Raw genomic sequence first — 26,296 nt, forward strand, 5'->3', positions numbered from 1 at the left:
TGCAAGATACGTTATTAAGAAATATTTATTAAGAAGAATTACGCATACATTTCAATGTCAACATTATTATAATTGAGATTTTTTGGATGATTTTTTTTTACGTATTTCTTTATAACATTTTTGGAAATATGGCAGTCGGACGAAATGAATTAATGAAGACCGTTCACTTCCGGTTCCTTCTCGTTTTTGTCGCGAGATTCGGACTCCCTCTCTGTTTGATGACGATGGCGGGAAAAAACACCGTGGCGGGAAAAAAAGGGGGGCAAGGGTGGTCAACACACGATAGGGGGCGTTGTTGAGAAACATTTTAAACACGCCATACAAAAACAACAACAACAAAAGAAATACATTTTTTTATAAAAACAGAAACCGATGTTTACTACTTTTGTTCCTATTATTATTTTTTGAGTTTTCATTTATTTATATTTTTTCTGCATATTTAGAGGAGGGAAAGGGGAGGGAGGAGGAGGAGGTGGACTTAATTGTGATAGATTGGTGTCCTCGCACTGCGTACAGAGAGAGGGAGAGGACCAGAAGGAGAGAAATAGTCCATTGTTTTTAAGTGTAAATCAACTATTGCAGGGAGTTAAAATAGAGGCAATAGCATCATCATTACGTGCGTGGAGGAGGAAGGCGCGTTGTTTTGAGCGGATCATCATCATCTTTAACAGGACCACCACTACTAGCACTAGCATCATCATCCGGCCTGCTGAGACGCGAGGTCGGCGGCTGGAGTGTGCAACAGCAGCAGACTCACCATGGCGGTTAACCTCGACAAGGAGGCCTACTACCGGCGGATTAAGAGACTCTACAGCAACTGGAAGGTAAAGAATGTCGAAGAGACGGCCGAAGTGGGGGGACAACTAAAAGCTAACGAGCTAGCTAAATGGCTAGCATTCGCCAACTAGCCAGCTAGCTTAGCAACGCACAAACGCAGTTGGTACGAAACAAACAACTGCACCGTTTGTAAATACATCTTCAGCGAGCAGCTGTTGTACTAGGAACTAGTTATTGACATGCCAAGGTGTGGCTATGTTGTCACTCGAAACGTATTAAATCGATTTAGCGTAGTGCTAATGCTAAGGTGGCTAGTTGGACAGCGCCAGAAAGGAGGAAACATGTGCTAGATACCTACAAGAGCTCTGGCACGCATGCACAAACCTAAATGAGCACAAATGCAACCGAGAAAGACAGATAGTTCCACCATACCATACAGCATTTCCCATCTGTTTCGGTATTCAATGCACACAAACATGCCCTATAGTGGTCAATTGTACGGAATATGTACTGAACTGTGCAATCTACTAATACAAGTTTCAATCAATCAATGCAAGAGCATAGTTCATAGCAGTAGTCGTTCGTAGTTCATACATACACACACTCTATCTTCAATGCGCGTTTTCTTCATCAATTGTATGAACATCATTTGTATGAGTTGTATTGAGGGTTCTAGTCTTTATTTATATAGCCCTAAATCACAAGTGTCTCAAAGGGGCTGCACAAGCCACAATGACATCTTCGGCTCAGATCCCACATCAGGGCAAGGAAAAACTCAAGCCAATGGGATGCAATGAGAAACCTTGGAGGGGGCCGTAGATGTGGGGACCCCCCCGTTTTGGCAACCGGTGCAATGGACGTCAAGTGGATCTAGTTAATAGTGGGAGAGTCCAGTCCATAGTGGGGCCAGTAGAGGATCATCTTGAGTGGAGACAGGTCAGCAGCGCAGAGACATCCCCAACTGATGCACAGATGAGTGGTCCACCCCGGGTCCCGACTTTGAACAGCTAGCGCTCATCTGTGGTCACCTAATCGGTGCCCCTCTCCACGAAGGAATAGAAAAGAGATGGCAGATCAACTGGTCTAAAAGAGGGGTCTATTTAAAGGCTAGAGTATACAAATGAGTTTTAGAATGGGACTTAAATGGATATTTTAGCGTCTGTAATTAGTCTAACATGCATGTTTTTGGGATGTGGAAGTACCTGAAAGAACATACACACAAGCACGGGGAGGGGAGATCATGCAAACTCCACACTGAATCCGGAGTAATAATCGGGGTCCTACACACCGAACAGGACGACACAAAAAGCCTAAAACGTCAATGTAAAGTCGGGGTGATCCAAATATAGATAAAATCGACACCTAGAGTGGTATCATATCAGTATGCAAACGCTGCTAAAGTGATTAGATCAGGGGTGTCAAACTCATTTTAGATCGGGGGCCACTTGGAGAAAAATCTACTCCCAAGTGGGCCGGACTGGTAAAATCACGGCACGATAACTTAGAAATAAAGACAATTTCATATTGTTTTTCTTTGTTTAAAAATAAAACAAGCCCATTCTGAAAATGTACAAATCATAATGTTTGTTTTTTGTTTACACTTACCTGTTGCGGTTAATAGTATTCTATCTTTATTTGTCGTTATTAATACTTTCTGAATAAATTATGTGACGATGTTCATCAGTCAACTCATTGGTGTTAATTTTCAATCTTATCAAGATAAAAAAAATTATATCAAAATCGAAATTACAGTATGTTATTTATCTAGTTTGCTCATTTTCCTCGACTGGTGCACTAATGTGTTTTTTTGTGTTTTTTTTTTTACATATGAAGCATCATCTACAAAGATACAAATAATTGCTGTTGCGACATCTAGTGGACACATTTAGAACAGCAGTTTCTTCCATTCAAAAATTTCAGCTCATTTATATACTTGGCAAACTCATCCCGCGGGGCCGGATAAAATCGGATCAGGCCCGCGGGCCGCACGTTTGACACCCCTGGATTAGATAGATCTTTTTCCTGTTCTCATTACAAAATAATTTTTTGGGTTAATGCTTACACACTCAGGCTCCCAAATGATTTATCTGGGAGCCAATAGTACTTTTTGCTTTTGTTTAGTTATTGTGTACTATTCACTTTAATTTGCTCAAAATATTGTAAGTAAGGCTGCAGCTAACGATTATTTTTCTATCGATTAATCTATAGATTATTTTTTCGATTAATCGGTTAATCTATAGATTATTTTTTCGATTAATCTATAGATTATTTTTCCTTTTACCGATTATTTTTTTCATTTAAAATGAAGATGAAAAAATAAATGTAGGCCAGTTTTTTCAAAAGGCATGGCTTTTATTTACAAAAAAAAAAGTATGGCCACTCAGTCAACATTGACAATAACATGACAAAATATTCTGTAACAATGTAAACATTTAACAAAATTAAAAGTAGCTTATTTGCTTTTAATGTGCAAATATAAAAGTAAACATCCAGTGCAAATCTTAATATTCTGCAATAGTATAAGCATTTCAAAAGTAAAAGTATTGCTTATTTTGCTTTAAAATGTGCAAAAATAAAGATAAACATCCAATTCAAAAAAGTGCAAAACGGAAATATTCTGTAACAGTGTAAACATTTCAACAAAAGTAAAAGTATTGCTTATTTTCTAAAATGTGCAAAAATAAAGATAAACATCCAATACAAAAAAGTGCAAAACAAAATATTCTGTAACAGTGTAAACATTTCAACAAAAGTAAAACTTTTGCTTATTTTGCTTAATAACACAACAATGATAGTATGATTAAAGTGAAAGTTAATTGTTCCTTTGTACATAGTATACGTAATTGTTAATGTTGTAAAAGGTATTTGCACAACTAATTAACGTTAGCGTTAAAGAGGAGCGCGTCTTTGTAAACTCTGAACAGGCACGCCAAACGCTCCTCTCAGAGCGAAACGGTGCTTTAGTTTATGAATTTACAACGCAGATACAAATGACACATTCATGTTTTTGTGTAATAATGACAACGTATACTCACGCGGACGATTGACTAGTTGATGGTGATGGCAAGAACGCTGCCGTTGTGCTGCTATGATAGGCCATTTCCGCTCGACACAGTGTGCATACAACAACATTAATAGCAGAGGTGGGTAGAGTAGCCAGAAATTGTACTCAAGTAAGAGTACTGTTACTTTAGAGATTTATTACTCAAGTAAAAGTAAGGAGTAGTCACCCAAATATTTACTTGAGTAAAAGTAAAAAGTATGTTGTGAAAAAACTACTCAAGTACTGAGTAACATACACACACATATCATATATATATATATATATATATATATATATATATATATATATATATATATATACATACATACATACATTGATATATACAGTATATAATTTATATTTATTTATTTTGCCGTTTTTGTTTACATGTAAAAGGTGTTTTAATAATTATACATGCATGTTTAACATATAGATTCCTTTCTTTCATGAAGACAAGAATATAAGTTGGTGTATTACCTGATTCTGATGACTTGCATTGATTGTAATCAGGAAGTAGTGCTGGTAACGTCCACGTTTTCAATTGGAGGAGAAAAAAAGTTCCTCCTTTTTGTCTAATACCACATGAAAGTGGTTGTTATTTGGCATCTTATTTGTCCACCTTCCATATTCGTTTTTATACCCTTTACAAGAAATACATTGGCGGCAAACTCCGTAGCTTGCTAGCTTGTTTGCGCTGGCTTTCGGAGACTCTTATTTTGAAAGCGCAGGCGCGATGGAGCGGGACTTTTATTGTGAAGACAGGAACTGTGCAGTCAGTCTTTACGGTTGAAATAAAAAAAGGGTCTTTTTTCCTTCACACTTTTGATTGATTGATTGGAACTTTTATTAGTAGATTGCACAGTACAGTGCATATTTCGTACAATTGACCACTAAATGGTAACACCCGAAGTTAGCTCGGAGCCAGTCAGGTCATGTGACCCCTGGCTCTGTTTGATTGGTCCAACGTCACCAGTGACTGCATCTGATTGGTGGAACGAAGTGAAACGTCACCAGTAAGGCAAGCACTTTGAAGGTCTGTCTGACAGACCAAAACAAACAAAGCGTGCATTAACAGATCGATAAAAATTAGTAGCGAGTAGCGAGCTGAATGTAGATAAAAGTAGCGGAGTAAAAGTAGCGTTTCTTCTTAGGCCGTTTATTGAAATACTCCCACACTTTTGACGACTTTTGCCGTGCTTTTTTCCCCTCGCTCGCACCGCTCGCATCGTCTGCTTTGCGCTCCGCCATGACGGTAGTGTGACGTAAATATGCGACGCGTCGACGAACAAAAACGTCCTCGACGTATTTACGTAACCGATGACGTCGACTACGTCGACGCGTCGTTTCAGCCCTAATTGTAAGTAGCATTTAATACCATACATTTAATAGTCAATCTGATTTACAACAATACTAACACATTTTAAATTTCATGAAACAAGATTTATAAAAATGTGTATAATGTTTACTTTAACTACCGTATTTTTCGGACTATAAGTCACAGTTTTTTTCATAGTTTGGCCAGGGGTGCGACTTATACTCAGGAGTGACTTATGTGTGAAATTATTAACACATTACCGTAAAATATCAAATAATATTATTTAGCTCATTCACGTAAGAGACTAGTCGTATAAGATTTCATGGGATTTAGCGATTAGGAGTGACAGATTGTTTGGTAAACGTATAGCATGTTCTATATGTTATAGTTATTTGAATGACTCTTACCATAATATGTTACGTTAACATACCAGGCACGTTCTCAGTTGGTTATTAACGCGTCATATAACGTACACTTATTCAGCCTGTTGTTCACTATTCTTTATTTATTTTAAAATGCCTTTCAAATGTCTATTCTTGGTGTTGGGTTTTATCAAATACATTTCCCCAAAAAATGCGACTTATACTCCAGTGCGACTTATATATGTTTTCTTTCTTCTTTATTATGCATTTTCGGCAGGTGCGACTTATACTCCGGTGCGACTTATACTCCGAAAAATACGGTACTTGCTAGCATTTTCAGTTCCATAATCCATTGTCTATATGGGACTGGGATCCAAGGCCAAAAATGCTGATCGGGAAACCCCTAGTGCTAGCCACTTGGCCATCAATCCTAATGTGTACGTCTTTATAAGCATATGTTATACAATCGCTTTATGTCCACTCCCAGAAAGGAGAGGATGATTTTGGAAAAGTCGACGCTATTGTGGTCTCTGTGGGCGTGGACGAGGAAATTGTCTACGCTAAATCCACAGCCATACAGGTAAGAGATTTCTCCTCTATGTTAATAATCAGGAAGCTGAATGTTAAAGGCACCTTGCGTCTTCAGACTTGGCTCTTTGGCTACGAGCTGACGGACACCATCATGGTCTTTTGCGACGCCAAGATCCTCTTCCTGGCCAGCAAGAAGAAGGTGGACTTCCTTAAACAGGTGGCCATCACTAAGGGCAACGAGAATGCCAACGGGGTACCGCCGATCACGTTGCTCACCAGGGAGAAGGTGAGCTTACCTGCCCGTCATATTGTTTGTTGACGCTCGTTAACCCTTGACCCCCCTTTTGAAATTAAATTACACGTGTGACCCTTTGTCGGACTGTCTGATTGTGGCGGTCCGATGATCAGTGTCAGAGCTTGGTCCGCATTGCCGGCAGTAAGTCGGACCTGTTTCCAGTGAGGGTTGGATGATAGTTGGATTCTGCCAGGGCTGCCCTTTGTCACCAATTCTGTTCATAACTTTTATGGACAGAATTTCTAGGCACAGTTAGGGTGTTGAGGGGATCCGGTTTGGTGACTGCAGGATTAGGTCTCTGCTTTTTGCAGATGATGTGGTCCTGATGGCTTCATCTGGCCAGGATCTTCAGCTCTCACTGGATTGGTTCGCAGCCAAGTGTAAAGCGACTGGTATGAGAATCAGCACCTCCAAGTCCGAGTCCATGGTTCTCGCCCGGAAAAGGGTGGGGTGCTATCTTTGGGTTGGGAAAGATATCTTACCCCATGTGGAGGAGTTCAAGTACCTCGTAGTTTTGTTCACAAGTGAGGGAAGAGTGGATGGTGAGATTAACAGGCGGATTGGTGCGGCATCTTCAGTAATGCGGACGCTGTATCGATCCGTTGTGGTGAAGAAGGAGCTGAGCCGGAAGGCAAAGCTCTCAATTTACCGGTGAATCGACGTTCCCATCCTCACCTATGGTCATGAGCTTTGAGTTATGACTGAAAGGACAAGATCACGGGTACAAGTGGCCGAAATGAGTTTCCTCCGTCGGGTAGTGAGTTTCTCCCTTAGAGATAGGGTGAGAAGCTCTGTCATCCGGGAGGAGCTCAAAGTAAAGCCGCTGCTCATCCACATCGAGAGGAGCCAGATGAGGTGGTTTGGGCACCTGGTGTGGATGCCACACGAACGCCTCCCTAGGGAGATGTTTAGGGCACGTCCGACTGGTAGGAGGCCACGGGGAAGACCCAGGACACGTTGGGAAGACTATGTCTCCCGGCTGACCTGGGTATGTCTCGGGATCCCCCGGGAGGAGCTGGACGAAGTGGCTGGGGAGAGGGAATTCTGGGCTTCTCTGCTTAGGCTGCTGCCCCAGCGACCTGATCTCGGATAAGCGGAAGAAGAAGAAGATGGGTGGATGGTGTGACCCTTTGGTCCCAAAAAGGTCCCCGTCATTATTCAAGACATTGTTCACTTACTGCTGTCTCAGTGCATTCCGGATTTTAAAGTACTATTAAGATTTAAGTACCTATTTAAGTACCATGTTAAAATTACGTAGGTTTTAGAGTGTGTGATGTATTTTAGGAGCATAGGAAGTGTTTATAAGTGTGTTTGAAGGCGGTGGGGAGGGATTCTAAAGACTTTAAATGCATATAATGTTCATGAGATAAATAGCGGCCCTACTTTACGAAAATTCACTTACCACAAGGGGGTCGATAGCGTAACCCCACAACAATTGAGGGAACACTGTAGAAACTTTTTTCCCGCTTGCACCCCAGCCCATCTTTTTAGAAACTTCACAATAACCAGCAAAATAGCGTTTTTTATTATCACCAATTTTTCTAAAGGTTTAAACTCAAAATATGCAAGTTTGGAATGGGGTTATTATAGACTTAGACCAGTGGTTCTTAACCTGGGTTCGATCGAACCCTAGGGGTTCGGTGAGTCGGCCTCAGGGGTTCGGCGGAGCCTCTGCTGCGGAGGTCAAGACACACTCAACTCATTGTGAGAATAAAAACTTCTCCCTATCGGCATATTATGGATACCCCCAAACAATGTTCCCTCTAATTTCCATCTGATTTGCAGGTGTGTAATTTGTTCTGAGTTCATGCACTGTGTTGGTTTTGTTCTTTGAACAAGGTGCACCAGTAAAAAAACATATAACTTTGTCTTGAATTTGAAAATTTTTTATTTTTATTTTTCACTAAAGAAGGGTTCGGTGAATGCGCATATGAAACTGGTGGGCTTCGGTACCTCCAACAAGGTTAAGAACCACTGACTTAGACAAACTTTATTGATCCACAAGGGAAATTGTTCCACACAGTAGCTCAGTTACAAAGGATGGAAAGGATAATGCACACAAGGGCATACGAAGAGGACTAAAACAAAAGGTATAAAGTAGACTAAAAATGTATTAGGGCTGGGCGATATGGCCTTTTTTTAATATCTTGATAATTTTAGGCCATATCGCGATACACGATATATATCTCGATATTTTGCCTTAGCCTTGAATGAACACTTGATACATATAATCACAGCAGTATGATGATTCTATGTGTCTACATTAAAACATTCTTGTTCATACTGCATTAATATATCCATCCATCCATCCATTTTCTACCGCTTATTCCCTTTGGGGGGCGCTGGAGCCTATCTCAGCTACAATCGGGCGGAAGGCGGGGTACACCCTGGACAAGTCGCCGCCTCATCGCATTTTGATGGTGTGGGCGTGTGGCACCGAACGGAGATGTTGACGTGCGGAGTAAGCACTCTACATTCTCTAGCAGGTGACTTTTCAAATGATGCTACATATTAGCAGTAATGCTACTTTTTGTAGCAATGCTTTTTCCCCACACTTGACAAATTACGGTTGTCTGTTCAACATATTCCCACTTGAAGCCAAACCACTGCCAGATGATGGACCCTCTGCTGTTTTTCTTGGGGAATTAATTCTTCCTTCATTTGTTACCAGATTCGCACCTTCTTTTTCTCGTATTTACATCTCGCACCACAGCTAACTTTAGCCATGCTGCTACCTCTCTTCTGCGCGGGGGCATGTACGTATGTGACGTATGACGTGACAGTATGTGACGTGTGTAAGAAGGTGCGCTCGCTGAGAAGGAAACACAGGAAAGAGCGAGGAGAGCCTGTAGTGAATGCCCGCAGCTAAAAGCAACTGCGTGAGAACGTATACTCGAATATCACGATATAGTAATTTTCTATATCGCACAGAGACAAACCCGCGATATATCGCGTGTATCGATATATCGCCCAGCCCTAATACATATTATATATACAGTGTATAATATATACTGATATAGCCTTGAATTGCTCAATATTTGATGCATTGTTAGAATGAAACTCAAATTATTTTATTTTAATTTTAAAAAATTGACAATTTTTATAAAACATTTAATACATTTTTGTATTTTAAATTGTTCATTTTACTTTTTATATTGTTAATTTTAGTGCAGTTTATAATTTTATTACTTCATACACAATGGTCGGAATATAAAAATAATAATGACATATGCTAGATCTGGCCAAGTTTTATACAATTTGCTTTAGAATCGAACAGTTTTTATATTGAGAATTAAGAAAGTCAAATAAGAAGAATGTTGATGGTGTTTATTCCAGAACGAGAGCAACAAGCCTAACTTTGACAAGATGCTGGAGGCCATCAAAGGCAGCCTTAAAGGCAAGACAGTCGGTATCTTCAGCAAGGACAAGTTCCCCGGCGACTACATGAAGAGCTGGAACGACACGCTTACGACCGAGGGGCTACAAAAGGCAAGAAGAGCTTCAAAGCTGATAATGATGTTAGCTGAGAGACAGAGTGTGTTTGTGTGTGACGTCACTTCCTCTTCTACCCCTTGGAAGGTGGACATCAGTGCTGTGGTGGCGTACACCATGGCGGTGAAGGAGGACGGAGAGCTCAACCTGATGAAGAAGGCGGCAGCCATCACCAGCGAGGTTTACTCAAAGTTCTTTAAGGAGCGTGTCATGGAGATAGTCGATGCGGATGAGGTGAGGATATTGAGGTCATTTTGGACAAAGGAACACTTTTTTTTCTCTCTCTTGCTCACTTGTGTTTTTCTGCCAACAGAAAGTGCGCCACAGCAAACTGGCCGAGTCTGTCGAAAAGGCAATCGAGGAGAAGAAGTACTTGGGCGGCGTGGACCCGACCACGGTGGAGATGTGTTACCCTCCAATTATCCAGAGCGGAGGAAACTATAGCCTCAAATTCAGTGTTGTCAGGTGATCAATAACAAGTGATTTATTTTCCTTTTTTTGGTCGTAAACCAAGGACGTTAGCATTTAATATGTGTGAGAATTAGGGATGGTAATTGAAAAATGATTCTTGTTCAGAATTTGCTCCAAGTGTATCATTTCCTTGGAATTGCTTGCCAATTTTTCAAACGATTCCCAAATTTTGGCTACATTTGACAAGAAAAGATTGCAAAGCGCGACTTGTAATAATTGCAAGGTTGCTATTTCATCAAAACAGGTCATACAAGCAAAATGCTGAAATGTTTGAAGACACAGCATGCAATAACTATAAATTAATGTTGTGTTTTTGAACCGCTCCTATCTCATCCAGCATCAGTAACGTTAGCACGTCATCTGTCGTAAACACAACATGTACTAACACAGCCTACCAAGGGAGCGCCATTTGCCTTTATTGTCAAAGCTGCACGCTATTACCTCTTAAATTGAAATGAATGCCTTCTCATTTAGATGAGCAAGATGAGAGACCAATTCTGACTGGCTACGAGGCTGGCTGTACTAGCTCCAGTTCAGGTTTCAAACTTATGTGTGCTTGTCTTGAATAACGAATGATAGGCAAAATTCCCCAAAAAAGTGCAGTTCCCCCTTAAGACCTTGCTGTTGGCTTTGTAAGGTCATTTTGTTAATTCTAAACTAAACAAGATGAATGCTCCCCTAAATAAAGGGTACCACAAAATACAACGCTTTATTGACCTTGTATTAAATACTTCATGATTTATGGTTGCAACCCTTGGTCTGTGCTTTAAGACAACTACACTAATTAGTCAATACTAAAAATAATACTATAACAATACTACTGCTAAGAATACAAAGAAAAGAAATGTAGCAGGTAAAACCCACATTGTTCAAGATAAAAAACACAAATTTTAGGAATTTGGTACAAAATTTACTTGTAGGGCTGCACGATTTCGAGAAAAAACAGAGTTGGGATTTTTCTCTCTGAAATTGCGATTCGATTTGCGATTTATATATTTTATACATATAAATGCATAGAACTGCGCAAATAAGTGAAGGAAGACATGGTACTTTTAGACTGTCAATCAAAATATTCTTGTCTCAACGTGCCACAGAGAACAATATGCAATAATCTACTTTCAAAAATATTTGGCTTTATGCAAACAGACTCAGCTTTTGTCTACATCATGTTCTTAAACTGAATAAATAACCGCTAAAAACTATACCGTGATACTATATGTCAATAATAATATAAACTTAATTAACATTACTATGGAATGTTTTACTATTGTACTGTAATTGGAAGGTAAATAACTTAGTTGTCCTAAATAAACAACAAATTATCAAAATCTCTGTACTCTCTCAAAAAAATTACCTTAAATATTTAACATTTTAAAGTGCATTTTTTCCCCCAGTTGAAAACACTAGGTTGTGTTGTCTTTTTGTTGTTGTTTGCATCATGGCATTGTTGCTTGCTTGTCCATGTGGAAGGAATCATATTGCCCATCTACTTTGAAACTGACATTTTGAATTTTGCCTTTGTAATCATATTTTTTCCACCTAATTTTTGTTACTTTCACTAGCAATTTGTGAGTAGCAAGGCTCTCTGCCTGTGTTGCCTGTCAGTGTTAGTTAGCTCTCCACCCACCGTGACTGAAATTGTGAATGACTGTAAAGAGGGCTCCCTGCGTTCAGTTAATGCTACTGTTAAACACGCTCAGAGACATCTTTCTCCCTGTTTTGAAGAGAAAGACTTTTGATTGCCGAACATGCCTGTCACTCAAATGCGTGAAGGTGTAGAAATAAAACATTTTAGTTTTAGTTATCGCACCAATTAAAACCGATGTTGGTTCGTAGCCAATGAATTACGCAGCCCTATTCACTAGCATTAATTTACGTTACCTGGGCGGTTTTGACTTCGCTAATAATTGGCAAGATGCCAACCAGGTCTATTTGGCGTCTACGTATCTATTTGGGCGCAACTGCGGAGCTAGTTCGCTACATTCTTGTCTGTTGGTCTTTAAACTCCTTGTTCAGGTGTAGATGCTTGTCTTTTAAATGTTTACCTATGTTTGAAGTATTGCCACCTTTTGGCGAGGCATGTTTTAAGCACCGCTTGCAGGGCGGTGCTTCATTGTTTATAGCTTCACCTTTATCATTAGTTTTGAATTGAAAATACCTCCATATTGCACTTTGCACACCCTCTTTATAACTATGTATAATTGCCGCTTAAGCAATTCTCCTTCCTCTATCTCCACTCTGTTTCCGCTTGTATGTGTGTGTGTGTTGACTCATTCAACATGTGCCTCGGCTCATATTACCAGCAACGTCATCGTGGGGCTCCTGCATTCCCATGATGAAAAAAAGTACCGGTACCAGTATTTTTCAAAGGCAGTACTGTACTTTTTTTTAATTTTTTAAATTGATTAGTACTCCTGTAATTTCTTAGTACTGATATACCGTACAACCAAAATACCCTTGGCAGCCAATATGAATTGGTTAAAATCTGGTAGGTGAAATCTAATTTGATCAAGTTCAATTACGTTACAATGAGTGATTTTTTTTTCTCCCCAATTTCCTCCAGCGACAAGAACCACATACACTTCGGCGCCATCACGTGTGCCATGGGCATCCGCTACAAGTCGTACTGCTCCAACCTCGTTCGCACGCTCATGGTGGACCCGCCACAGGAGATGCAGGACAACTATAACTTCCTACTGCAGCTGGAGGAGGAGCTGCTCAAAGAGCTCAAGCATGGTGTGTTCAAAAGCGTGGTCTGTTTTATATTTTGGTTTTTGAACGCTATGTTCATGCATTTCCTCGCCACCAGGTGTGAAAATCTGCGACGCCTACAACGCCGTGCTGGAGTACATGAAGAAGGAGAAACCTGATCTCGTTGCCAAGCTGACCAAAAATCTTGGGTTGGTTCTCGTAAATAAATACATACGCTAGGGCTGCATGATTGATTGACATCGAATTGACATTGAGGTTTTAATTAGTGCGGGCACCAAACGGCAAGATATTTTTTTTTCCTCTGCAGTCACCCACATTTGTGTGACAGACATGTTCGCCAATCCGAATTGTTGAGCCTTGCGTCCTTTGTCTTCTGTGTGCTGCAGTGGAGGCAGCACACACAACAAACAATGGTTGTATCTTGAAAAAAGTTTTGATGGTGACTAAGTCTGAGCCGATAGTCAATAAGTTAATCAATTGACTGATAAATAAAAATGTAAGTTGAAATGCTTTGCCGGCATCGATAAATTATGTCTGTTTCTTCATCTCTCGCTTCCAACAGGGAGAAATAGGTCTCACTCACTGCATCGCTCCCAGCACCCGAGCGCGTTTCTTTAACAGTAAAATTAACTGAACGCAGTAAGCCGTCTTTGCAGTCATTTACAATTTGCTTTTGGTGGGCGAGAGCAGGACTTCTCGCTCACATACAATACACAGGATTCAGGCCAGCCTATCCGCGACTCGGTAGTAGGAAGTTCCGCAAAGTAAAAAAAATTAGGATGGAAAAAATATGATTACAAAGCCAAATGTCCCGTTGCAGGAATATTTCATCTTCAAATTTAATAGACATTATTAGCCCATCAACATGGACGAACGAGCTAGAATGCCGCGATTGGCAAAAAAAAAAAAGACTTCAGACCTAGTTTTTCCAACTCGGAAAAACAAATGCACTTTAAGTTTTTCAATATTTATTATTAGATTTTTGCTTACAATAATCAGAATCCATTTTATTTAAATTTTTATTTATTTAGGATAACTAAAAATTACTTGCCTTCCAATTACAGTACCATGGTAAACAATTTCACATTAATGAGAAATAAAAGTTTATATCCTTTTAAAAGATTACTTGCATGAGTTTTAAATATTATGATTACTTTACATTATGATCGCTCTATAGTTTTTATCGGTTATTTCTTCAGTTTAAGAGCATGATCTAAACATAAACTCTGTCTGCAAAAAGTCCAATATTTTTTAAAGTAAATTATTGCTTACTGTTAGTATGTGTGGCACCTTAAGACACCATCCATCCATCCATCTTCTTCCGCTTATCCGAGGTCGGGTCGCGGGGGCAGCAGCCTAAGCAGGGAAGCCCAGACTTCCCTCTCCCCAGCCACTTCGTCCAGCTCCTCCCGGGGGATCCCGAGGCGTTCCCAGGCCAGCCGGGAGACATAGTCTTCCCAACGTGTCCTGGGTCTTCCCCGTGGCCTCCTACCGGTCGGACGTGCCCTAAACACCTCCCGAGGGAGGCGATCGGGTGGCATCCTGACCAGATGCCCGAACCACCTCATCTGGCTCCTCTCGATGTGGAGGAGCAGCGGCTTTACTTTGAGCTCCCTCCGGATGACAGAGCTTCTCACCCTATCTCTAAGGGAGAGCCCTGCCACCCGGCGGAGGAAACTCATTTCGGCCGCTTGTACCCGTGATCTTGTCCTTTCGGTCATAACCCAAAGCTCATGACCATAGGTGAGGATGGGAACGTAGATCGACCGGTAAATTGAGAGCTTTGCCTTCCGGCTCAGCTCCTTCTTCACCACAACGGATCGATACAGCGTCCGCATTACTGAAGATGCCGCACCGATCCGCCTGTCGATCTCACGATCCACTCTTCCCTCACTCGTGAACAAGACTCCGAGGTACTTTAACTCCTCCACTTGGGGCAGGGTCTCCTCCCCAACCCGAAGATGGCATTCCACCCTTTTCCGGGCGAGAACCATGGACTCGGACTTGGAGGTGCTGATTTTCATCCCAGTCGCTTCACACTCGGCTGCGAACCGATCCAGCGAGAGCTGAAGATCCTGGCCAGATGAAGCCATCAGGACCACATCATCTGCAAAAAGCAGAGACCTAATCCTGCAGCCACCAAACCAGATCCCCTCAACGCCTTGACTGCGCCTAGAAATTCTGTCTATAAAAGTTATGAACAGAATCGGTGACAAAGGGCAGCCTTGGCGCAGTCCAACCCTCACTGGAAACGTGTCCGACTTACTGTCGGCAATGCGGACCAAGCTCTGACACTGATCATACAGGGAGCGGACCGCCAAAATCAGACAGTCCGATACCCCATACTCTCTGAGCACTCCCCACAGGGACATGGTCGAATGCCTTCTCCAAGTCCACAAAACACATGTAGACTGGTTGGGCAAACTCCCATGCACCCTCAAAGACCCTGCCGAGAGTATAGAGCTGGTCCACAGTTCCACGACCAGGACGAAAACCACACTGTTCCTCCTGAATCCGAGGTTCGACTATCCGGCGTAGCCTCCTCTCCAGTACACCTGAATAGACCTTACCGGGAAGGCTGAGGAGTGTGATCCCACGATAGTTAGAACACACCCTCCGGTTCCCCTTCTTAAAGAGAGGAACCACCACCCCGGTCTGCCAATCCAGAGGTACCGCCCCCGATGTCCACGCGATGCTGCAGTGTCTTGTCAACCAAGACAGCCCCACAGCATCCAGAGCCTTAAGGAACTCCGGGCGGATCTCATCCACCCCCGGGGCCTTGCCACCGAGGAGCTTTTTAACTACCTCAGCAACCTCACCCCCAGAAATAGAAGAGCCCACCACAGATTCCCCAGGCACTGCTTCCTCATAGGAAGACGTGTTGGTGGGATTGAGGAGGTCTTCGAAGTATTCCCTCCACCGATCCACAACATCCGCAGTCGAGGTCAGCAGAACACCATCCTCACCATACACGGTGTTGACGCTGCACTGCTTCCCCTTCCTGAGGCGGCGGATGGTGGTCCAGAATCGCTTCGAAGCCGTCCGGAAGTCGTTTTCCATGGCTTCCCCGAACTCCTCCCATGTCCGAGTTTTTGCCTCCGCAACCGCTGAAGCCGCACACCGCTTGGCCTGTCTGTACCTGTCCGCTGCCTCAGGAGTCCTATGAGCCAAAAGAACCCGATAGGACTCCTTCTTCAGCTTGACGGCATCCCTCACCGCCGGTGTCCACCAACGGGTTCTAGGATTACCGCCACGACAGGCACCAACTACCTTGCGGCCACAGCTCCAATCAGCTGCCTCGACAATAGAGGCGCGGAACATGGTCCACTCGGACTCAATGCCCAGCACCTCCCTCGTGACATGTTCAAAGTTCTTCCGGAGGTGGGAATTGAAACTCTCTCTGACAGGAGACTCTGCCAGACGTTCCCAGCAAACCCTCACAATGCGTTTGGGCCTGCCAGGTCTGTCCGGCATCCTCCCCCACCATCGCAGCCAACTCACCACCAGGTGGTGATCGGTTGAAAGCTCCGCCCCTCTCTTCACCCGAGTGTCCAAAACATGAGGCCGCAAATCCGATGACACAACTACAAAGTCGATCATGGAACTGCGGCCTAGGGTGTCCTGTTGCCAAGTGCACATATGGACACCCTTATGTTCGAACATGGTGTTCATTATGGACAATCTGTGACGGGCACAAAAGTCCAATAACAGAACACCACTCGGGTTCAGATCCGGGCGGGCATTCTTCCCAATCACGCCTCTCCAGGTTTCACTGTCGCTGCCAACATGAGCATTGGAGTCCCCCAGTAGAACGAGGGAATCACCCGGGGGAGCACTCTCAAGTACTCCCTCGAGCGAATCCAAAAAGGGTGGGTACTCTGAGCTGCGGTTTGGCGCGTAAGCGCAAACCACAGTCAGGACCCGTCCCCCCCACCCGAAGGCGGAGGGAAGCTACCCTCTCGTCCACCGGGTTGAACTCCAACGTGCAGGCTCTGAGCCGGGGGGAAACAAGAATTTCCACCCCAGCCCGTCGCCTCTCATTGCCGGCAACGCCAGAGTGGAAGAGAGTCCAGCCCCTCTCGAGAGAACTGGTTCCAGAGCCCTTGCTGTGCGTCGAAGTGAGTCCGACTATATCTAGCCGGAACTTCTCAACCTCGCGCCCTAGCTCAGGCTCCTTCCCCCCCAGCGAGGTGACGTTCCACGTCCCAAGAGCTAGCTTCTGTAGCCGAGGATCGGACCGCCAAGTGCCCTGCCGTCGGCTTCCGCCCAGCTCACAATGCACCCGACCTCTATGGCCCCTGCTATGGGTGGTGAGCCCATTGGAGGGGGGACCCACGTTGCCTCTTTGGGCTGTGCCCGGCCGGGCCCCATGGGGACAGGCCCGGCCACCAGGCGCTCGCCATCGTGCCCCACCTCCGGGCCTGGCTCCAGAGGGGGGCCCCGGTGACCCGCGTCCGGGCGAGGGAAATCTGGGTCCTTTATTTTTATTCGTCATGGAGGTCTTCGAGCTGCTCTTTGTCTGATCCCTCACCTAGGACCAGTTTGTCTTGGGAGACCCTACCAGGGGGCATAAAGCCCCCGGACAACATAGCTCCTAGGATCATTGGGACACGCAAACTCCTCTACCACGGTAAGGTGGCAGCTCAGAGAGGAGACCTTAAGACACGTTTTATGCATTTTTATTTATTTTTATTTATTTTTATTATTATTTTTTTTAATGTTTTAAACAGATAAATGCATAAAACCTTAAGTCACGTTTTATGCATTTATCTGTTTAAAACATAAAAATCGCAAAATCTTTCTTTTTCTTTCTTTCTTTTTTTTTTAGTTAATTTCGAACATGGACACACTTACAGTATAATATATCAAACAAATTGAAAAGCAATCGCAATTTTGGAGAGAAAAATTGCAATTAGGTTTTCTTCTCAATCGTGCAGCCCTCGCACTCTACGCTGAAAGACACTGGCCTCACATGTGGATTTGCAGGTTCGTCATGGGAATCGAGTTTCGAGAAGGTTCCTTGGTGCTCAACTCAAAGAATCAGTACAAGCTGAAGAAAGGTAAACATGATGTCTTGTGTAAACCTCATGCTGGGAGTTTGTTTTTTTGTAAAATATAATTGGACACCCTACCTCAAGACAATAATGGGCGCCCTGTAGGTTGTGGTGAAATTTCTTTCGGAGACATTGTAGCACGCGTGTAATAGGAATCCTTAAATTTTCCACTATTAGACTAATTGTCAATGATTTATGGACAATTAGTTGCTATGTCCCGATAGTGCCCCTGCAAACACGCTTTGCTTGATGGCTGCCGTGTTTTTCCACACGTGTACTTGTGACTCCCCTGTACCAAATTTTGGGATTCAACTAAATATTCTGTGAAATTGGCGGGTGTTTTGTAGCATTAAGCTTTTTGATGCAGTTTCATTCAATCCAATTTATAAGGTTTCAACAACGCCACCACCATGTGATGCATTTGTCAGAAAACTAATAGCGCAGCCAGCACAGTTAGGTGAATGTTTTAACTTTTCAACCTTTTTTATGTGCAGCATTTCAAAGAAAAAAAGTTGGTTTACACAAACCAATCGTGTGTGCGTGTGTGTGGCAGGCATGGTGCTCAGTATCAGCTTAGGCCTGGCCGACCTCACCAACAAGGATGCCAAAAAAGAAGAACAGAAGAAGTACGCCTTGTTTGTCGGCGACACTGTGCAGATCAACGAGGTGATCTATTCTCAATTTGCAATGCGCACAAGCTCGGCAGTTTGGTCTGTAAAAATTAAACGTTTGTGCGGCAGGAAGAGGTAGCCGTAGTTCTCACACCGGTCAAGAAGAAGATCAAAAACGTGGGCATCTTCTTAAAGGTAGGCATTCTTGTCTTATCGCATGCCTTTCGTATGTCCCTTTGTGACCGCCAACTTTGAATATGTCCTCTCTCTCTCTTAGAATGACGATGAGGACGATGACGAGGAGGATGGCAATGATGCAGAAGAGCTGTTGGGAAAAGGCGCTCGCAGTGCGGCTCTTCTTGCCGATAGAACCCGGGTGAGTTGTGGTGTGTGTGCGTGTATGTGTTGTGTGCGCGCATGTAGGAACGTTCACTTGACGTGCACAGGCGAACTGCTGACTAAGATTGTTTTTTGGTCTCTATTAGCTACTTGGGAAGGTAAGTAGTTGGCACTGATGAGCGCAAGCCTCTTCTTTTGTGCCTTGTGTGGATGTTGTTTTTGTTGCCGCATGAGTGTTGTTGGTCATTGCGCATGCATGACACTGGCTCAAGTGTCTGTCGTCCACTCAGAATGAGATGACTGCTGAAGAGAAGCGTCGGGCCCACCAAAAGGAGCTGGCCAACAGTTTGAACGAGGAAGCCAAGCGACGTCTGACCGAACAGAAAGGCGAACAGCAGATACAGAAGTGAGTGTTTTTTAAATTGATTTGTTATTTAACCATGAAAAAAATCCCATTGAGATTAAAACCTCTTTTTCAAGGGAGTCCTGGCGAAGAGGCAGCAAAGTTACATGCAAAATTACATTCACATTACACATTAAAATGACAGGATGGACATCAAGTAAAACAGTTACATATAACTGAGGCTCCTTCAAATGCTCTCAGCTTAGATTTAAAAGCATTTAAGGATAAACATTCAGTCAGTTTCCAGTCTCTTTGTAGCATGTTCCAAGCACAAGGAGCTGCATAGACAAAAGCTTTTTTCCCCAGCTCAGTGTGAGCAAAAGGGACAGAGAGCAACAGCTGATCGTTGGATCTCAGTGCATAAGAGTTCGTACTTGTCTGTCAAATCAATGCACAAATGTAATCGGGCAATAGTCCCAGAACAGCCTTGTAAATAAAAGTGTACCAATGACACTGTCTCCTAGTGGACAGAGAAGGCCATCCCACTCGAGAGTACAAGTCACAGTGGTGTGTCACGGCTCTAAAAACACAGTCGACCATCTGAAGACAGGAATGAGTAGCATTCATATAAAAAAGACCATAATCTAGCACAGATAAAAATGTGGCAGAGACAAAGGCGCAAAAGAGAATATCTCTTGTTACGGAAGAAAAAAAATAATTAAGTTTTAGTTTCTTCACAAGTTGATCAATAAAAGGTTTAAAAGTGAGAGAGTCATCAATTAAAATCCCAATGTATTTATATTCATGCACCACTTCTATGACATTCCCTTCAAGAGTCGACACTACTGAGGGAGTTTAAGGCACCTTCCTGTGTTTGGAAAACAGCATGAGTTTAGTCTCTTAGGATTGAGCACCAGTTTTAAGTCAATAAGTGAATTCTGCACGACGACAAAAGCTTTCTGCAGGGAATTAACAGCCTGTTCAACAGATGATCCAGAGCAATAAATAAATGTATCGTCAGCATAAAAATGCATATTAACATCAGAGAAATGTTGTTCAAGATCATTGATGTATAAGATAAATACCGTAAGCCCCAATACAGATCCCTGAGGCACCCTTTTATGAACAGTGACACATTCTGAACAAAGGCCCTCATAATTAATACACTGGATCCTGTTTTTTAAATAATTTGAAAGCCAAGCGACCGTATGTTCTGACAGTCCAATGAGAAACAGCCTGCGTTTTAAAATAGCGTGATCTACAGTGTCAAATGCTCTGGAGAGATCAATAAAAAGTGAGGCACAGTACTGTTATTTTTATTCAAGCGCTACAATGTCATTTACCACCTTCATTGGAGCAGTGATAGTGCTGTGCTGTTTCCTGAAGCCTGATTGATATTTACAAATAATTGTATTAGAATAGAGGAACTCTTTCAACTGATCACAAACGAGAAATTCCAGAATTTTTGATAAGAAACATATATTAGATATTGGCCTATAATTAGAAAGAACTGCTAGATCACCTCCCTTTTTAACAAAGGGAGGACAAAAGCAGATTTCCAAACTGATGGAATGTCTTTGTTTTTAACCGACAGATTAAAAATAATTGAAAGTGGCTCTGCTATAAAATCAGCTGCCAGCTTTAAAAAATAAGGCTCAATCAAGTCAGGTCCGGGGGACTTTCTGCACTACTTCATCAAAACTACTGTCCTGGTTTATACCACTAATCTTCTTCTTCCTTTTTAGGGCCAGAAAATCCAATGTGTCCTACAAAAACATGTCTCAGATGCCGAGAGAGAAGGACATCCGAGAAATGAAAATTTTCATCGACAAGAAATACGAGACGGTTGTCATGCCGGTCTTTGGCATTGCCACGCCGTTTCACATCGCCACAATCAAGGTACAGACTATCTTGCAACCATCGTGGATTTAACTCCACCAAACGTTTTCTTTCTCTTGGCTCGTAGAACATCAGCATGTCTGTAGAAGGAGACTACACGTACCTCAGGATCAACTTCTACGTCCCTGGCAGCTCCCTCGGCCGACATGAGGGAAACATCTTCCCCAACCCGGACGCTACATTTGTCAAGGAAATGTACGTATAAACAATGCTCTAATTTTGGCTAGGGCCTTTCTTTACCTGAACCACAAAAAAGACAGGGTGGTAATTGGAGACCGGCTGTTCTTTACAAAAATGTGTACATAACTAACATAACACATGCAAATGTTTATTTATTAACAATCATTTGATTTGAATTTTTTTTTTTCTGCAATTTATGTTAATTTAAATGATTGGGTGGCACAATCGAAAACAGTAGTCAGCTGGAAGTTGCCTCATCTGAAGAACTCAACTAACCTTTATGGCTGAGTAAAAATGTTTGCATAGGTCTTAAAATATTGATTATAAAGAGCTTCTTTGAAGTCATATGGACATCATGTTTTGCAACCTGTTAAAGTATGAAAATGTAATGTTATCATAAAACGTGTTATTCTTTTTAAAAGTGACATGTCTAAATGTTTTAACAAAAGCTAATACTGGTGTTTAAGTTGTAAAAGCGTGTGTGTGTGCGTGTGCGTGTGTGTGTCTCGTGAGCTGAGCGTATCGTCTAACCCCCGACATTTATATAAAAAGGGGTTTGCCTAGAGTCTCAGCTGTGAATGCTAATATTTTTTGACCCGATGTTCTGTCAAATCGAGCTGCTTTGTCAAAAACAGCTACCAGTTCCTATTCCTGTTTAAACAGTAATGAAAACCAGGACCCCCTTGAAAATGAGATGCTGCATCTCAAGGGGCTATCCTGAATGAATTTAATTGAAAACGAAAATGTAGGCTACCGCTATTTGCGTCAATGTGAACTTCCTCTGGCCGTAATTGCCTACACGCTTTGCTTACTGTTTGTGAATATACAATGTGAACTTTCTCATTCTGTCTACATGCTTACTAGTCAGAAAACAAAATACAATTAATATAATTTAGAAGGTTTACTTACGGATGGATGGAGGGATACTTACTTGTAGTGTGAGTCTGCTCTAAGTAGTTAATTTAGATTTTTAATTTGTTTTGAGGAAAACCTTAGCGTTAATACACATGTGTGCACATGCTCAGTAGTGTTGGGTAGCTTTGTTGACAAAGCAGTTCAATTCGTCAGAACACCAGCACTACTTTGAGACCCCGATAGTTATTAGCCTGCGTGTGTGATGTTAATTGGAGTATTTATTTGAATATTTTTTCATGCCTGCTATTAGTAATAGAGACTAGACAATATAAAGATAAAATAGTTCCCCCTGACTTTGTCATTTTTGTTTCTCCATGTGAAGTAAGATTAAGCCAACCTGAGATGGCACTTTTGCATCTTAACTACTTTGGCATGGTCTAATGGCGCCATATTGTTGTAGTGGCCAAGTAGTGTAAATCCAGGATGATAAAATTAACTAAACACATTGACAAGTGATGCTTTCTTCCCGTTTTGTCAGCACATACCGGGCGTCAAACCTGAAGGCGCCTGGCGACACATCTGTGCCGTCCACCAATCTGCAGAACGCTTTCCGCATCATCAAGGAGGTGCAGAAGCGCTACAAGACGCGGGAGGCGGAGGAGAAGGAGAAGGAGGGCATAGTAAAACAGGACTCGCTGGTCATCAACCTGAATCGTAGCAACCCAAAGCTCAAAGACCTCTACATCCGGCCCAACATTGCACAGAAGAGGATGCAGGGCTCGCTGGAGGCCCACACAAACGGTAAAAGGCCGTACGTTCACTGAGGCCGCCGCCATCACCGCTTCTGCTTTTGCTTGATTTGCTTTCCACTCATCTCCCTGGGCAGGTTTCCGTTTCACGTCAGTCCGCGGCGACAAAGTGGACATCCTTTATAACAACATCAAGCACGCTGTCTTCCAGCCATGTGACGGCGAGATGATCATCGTCCTGCACTTCCACCTCAAGGTAGGGATGTGCTGATCGATCGGCCGTGATGTCTTTGGAAAAAAATATATTTATATGCCGCTCACAAACGATGATCTCCTCTGACTCATGATGTATTTATTTTTAGTCCCCTGGCTGACAAGCCAGCAATTAATTGGGTATCTCTATATGTTGGAACCTATTTAGAGTGTGGAGATACTCCCCTAAGTTAATAATTATCACCTCCATTATGGAGAATAAACTGCATTAAGTGTCATCAAGTATTAGGACATGTTGCACACAAAGAGCAAGCATGAGAAGGCATGCTTATAGCTCAGTTAATCGCTAAATACCAAGAAATAAGTGCTTAGTATAATTGAAGAAGTATAGAACTTTGGTACAGCAGAAAATAAGAAGATATTAACAATTAGATTAATGAAAGTCAAGAGAGAGGATACAATCACAGCTGTTGGTGTGTCAGCATTGTCACAGCCAGAGGTACACAACGTGTAAGAAGACTGATTGATCCATAAATTGGTGGTGTCGACACCAAGGGTAATATTAATATATGATCGATACCAGAATGATTTGATTGATATTTTTGTTTTCTCAAAATATTTTTGTTGATGTTTTTGTTAGTTTACAAATTCAGAGAATCTGTCCCTAGACACAGGAGGACTTTGAGGAGGAAAAAAAGGACTGAATGAGTAGTATAGTAGTTTTTGATTTTATTGCATACTATTGACTTTATTTGCTCAAGCTATTGTATGTATCAAAAGAGAATAAGGAAGTAGTTTAATTATTGTCCTCATATTGTTAAACTATCAATAGCACTCATGATAAATGAATGAAAACATTTACAGTTAATATATTTGATCGGTATTGGTAATGGCCGATCTCACTCATTGATGATTGGAATCAGAACATCCCTACCTCAAGTTTCTGCCAAATGCCCCAGGCAAACCTGCCAATCATCTACTTATTACTGCAAAGCTAGATTCTAGTGGCTGCTTTGCTCCCTCTTGTAGAACGCCATCATGTTTGGTAAGCGGCGCCACACTGACGTGCAGTTCTACACGGAGGTGGGAGAGATCACCACGGACCTGGGCAAGCACCAGCACATGCACGACCGCGACGACCTCTACGCTGAGCAGATGGAGCGCGAGATGCGGCACAAGCTCAAGTCGGCCTTCAAGAACTTCATTGAGAAGGTGGAGACGCTCACAAGGGAAGAACTAGAGTTTGAAGTTCCCTTCAGGGACCTGGGGTAAGTCCCACCCTTTGGACTTTTTCCACATGAGTAAAACTTCTAATTGGGAATGTGTTTGCAGCTTCCAGGGCGCCCCCTACAGGAGCACCTGCCTGCTGCAGCCCACTTCCAGCTCCCTCGTCAACGTCACAGAATGGCCGCCCTTCGTGGTGACTCTGGACGAGGTGGAGCTGGTTCACTTTGAGCGCGTCCAGTTCCACCTGAAAAACTTTGACGTGGTAATCGTCTATAAGGACTATAACAAGAAGGTCACCATGATAAACGCCGTGCCTGTCAACTCTCTGGACCCCATCAAGGAGTGGCTCAAGTAAGCTGGCCATCATGTAGAGGACGCCCACAAAAAAACAGGACGCTCTTTTTTTCATTCACGTTTGTCTCTTTCTGGCAGCTCGTGTGACATCAAGTACACCGAGGGCGTGCAGTCTCTCAACTGGACAAAAATCATGAAGACCATCGTCGACGACCCTGAGGGCTTCTTCGAGCAAGGAGGATGGTCTTTCCTGGACCCAGAGAGCGAGGTTCGTCCCTCGCTCACCGACCTCAACCTTGTCAGACGTTTGACATTTTACACATTTGTCTCGTTTGTGCGACAGGGGAGCGGCGCCGAGCAAGATTCCGAGTCTGAGATGGAGGATGAGACATTTAACCCCTCCGGGGACGATGAGGAATTTGAGGAGGAGGAGGACAGCGATGAAGACTACAGCTCGGAGTCTGAGAATTCAAGTAAGTCTCCGCACCGTCTCTTCTTGAGCGCTGGGGAAGCGGCTTGCTGAGCAATAAAGTTGTGTACAGACTACAGCGCGTCGATGGGCAGCGAGGAGGAGAGTGGCAAGGACTGGGACGAGCTGGAGGAGGAGGCTCGGAAAGGTGGGTACAGCCCGTTTCTGGTCTGCTGTGAGCGAAGAATGACATGTAAAGTGTTGTTGGTTTTGTCTAGCTGACAAGGAGAGTCAGTACGAGGACGTAGACGCCTCTAACAACAACAACAAGAAGAGGAAGAGCCGCCCATCGGCACCAACCCCCAGCAAAAAGAAGAGGCGAGCCTAAACTGCCAATCCTCGAACCGCCATCCCTCCTCATCACCCTCACTTTGCCCCGATCGGCTCTTTGGACTCAAGCATGCACGCTCAGATACACGAGCTGTGTGTGTGTGTGTGTGTGTGTGCGTGTGTGTAAACATAGAAGCCATTGTTTGTGTTGGTCAACACGTCATCGTGGTGATGTACCAGCATTTTCCCTTCATTCCTTGTCTTTCTGCATTGTGTGCGTGTGTATGCGTGCAATGTGTTTCTTTGCTAATATTTCTTTTAGCTAGTAAAACACTTGACAGGTATTTTATAGCAAGCTCCACCCCCTCATAATGCCTTCACTGTACAATTTTGTGGGTGTTCCAGAACTACCGGTAGTTTTTTTTTTCCGAAGGGGTGCAATCCTTTTTTTTAATGGGGTTTATAAACACACACACACACACACACACACACACACACACACACACTGCCTACCTTTTGTCTTCTGTCTCCTTTCTGTTTTGAGTAGATATGATTGTTGTACTATTCATTCTTAAAAAAAAAAAAATTAAATAAAAGTAATTTTTTCTGTTTTTGGAATAAAATGAAAAGGAAGTGTCTTTCGTATGTGTGGACCTCCTTGTTGAAAGTGTCAATTAGAGCACATTTTATCGAACGGATGAGGCAAACGCTAACTGCTGCTTTCTCTGTCCCAGCGGGGCCTTCATGCACCCATGCCTCACTGAAGCAGCTCAGCAGTGACCCCTTCTGTTACCT

The 26,296-nt window shown here is 42.9% G+C and overlaps 1 protein-coding gene across 1 annotated transcript; it reads left to right on the forward strand.

The window, feature by feature from the left end:
* Nucleotides 1–476: 476 nt before the first annotated feature.
* Nucleotides 477–26,139, forward strand: supt16h (SPT16 homolog, facilitates chromatin remodeling subunit). Its single transcript, XM_061960845.1, has 23 exons — nucleotides 477–824; nucleotides 5,985–6,077; nucleotides 6,144–6,314; nucleotides 9,660–9,812; nucleotides 9,903–10,049; nucleotides 10,129–10,280; nucleotides 12,850–13,022; nucleotides 13,096–13,186; nucleotides 17,985–18,058; nucleotides 18,606–18,718; nucleotides 18,793–18,858; nucleotides 18,941–19,039; nucleotides 19,293–19,408; nucleotides 21,091–21,244; nucleotides 21,312–21,439; nucleotides 22,818–23,080; nucleotides 23,166–23,284; nucleotides 24,271–24,509; nucleotides 24,574–24,819; nucleotides 24,901–25,030; nucleotides 25,106–25,235; nucleotides 25,305–25,379; nucleotides 25,450–26,139. Exons 1-23 carry the CDS (start codon nucleotides 759–761, stop codon nucleotides 25,557–25,559), a joined length of 3,108 nt encoding a protein of 1,035 aa, XP_061816829.1. The 5' UTR covers nucleotides 477–758; the 3' UTR covers nucleotides 25,560–26,139.
* Nucleotides 26,140–26,296: the final 157 nt, after the last annotated feature.

Source organism: Nerophis lumbriciformis, linkage group LG05, assembly GCF_033978685.3.
Source record: "Nerophis lumbriciformis linkage group LG05, RoL_Nlum_v2.1, whole genome shotgun sequence".
NCBI lineage: Eukaryota > Metazoa > Chordata > Actinopteri > Syngnathiformes > Syngnathidae > Nerophis > Nerophis lumbriciformis.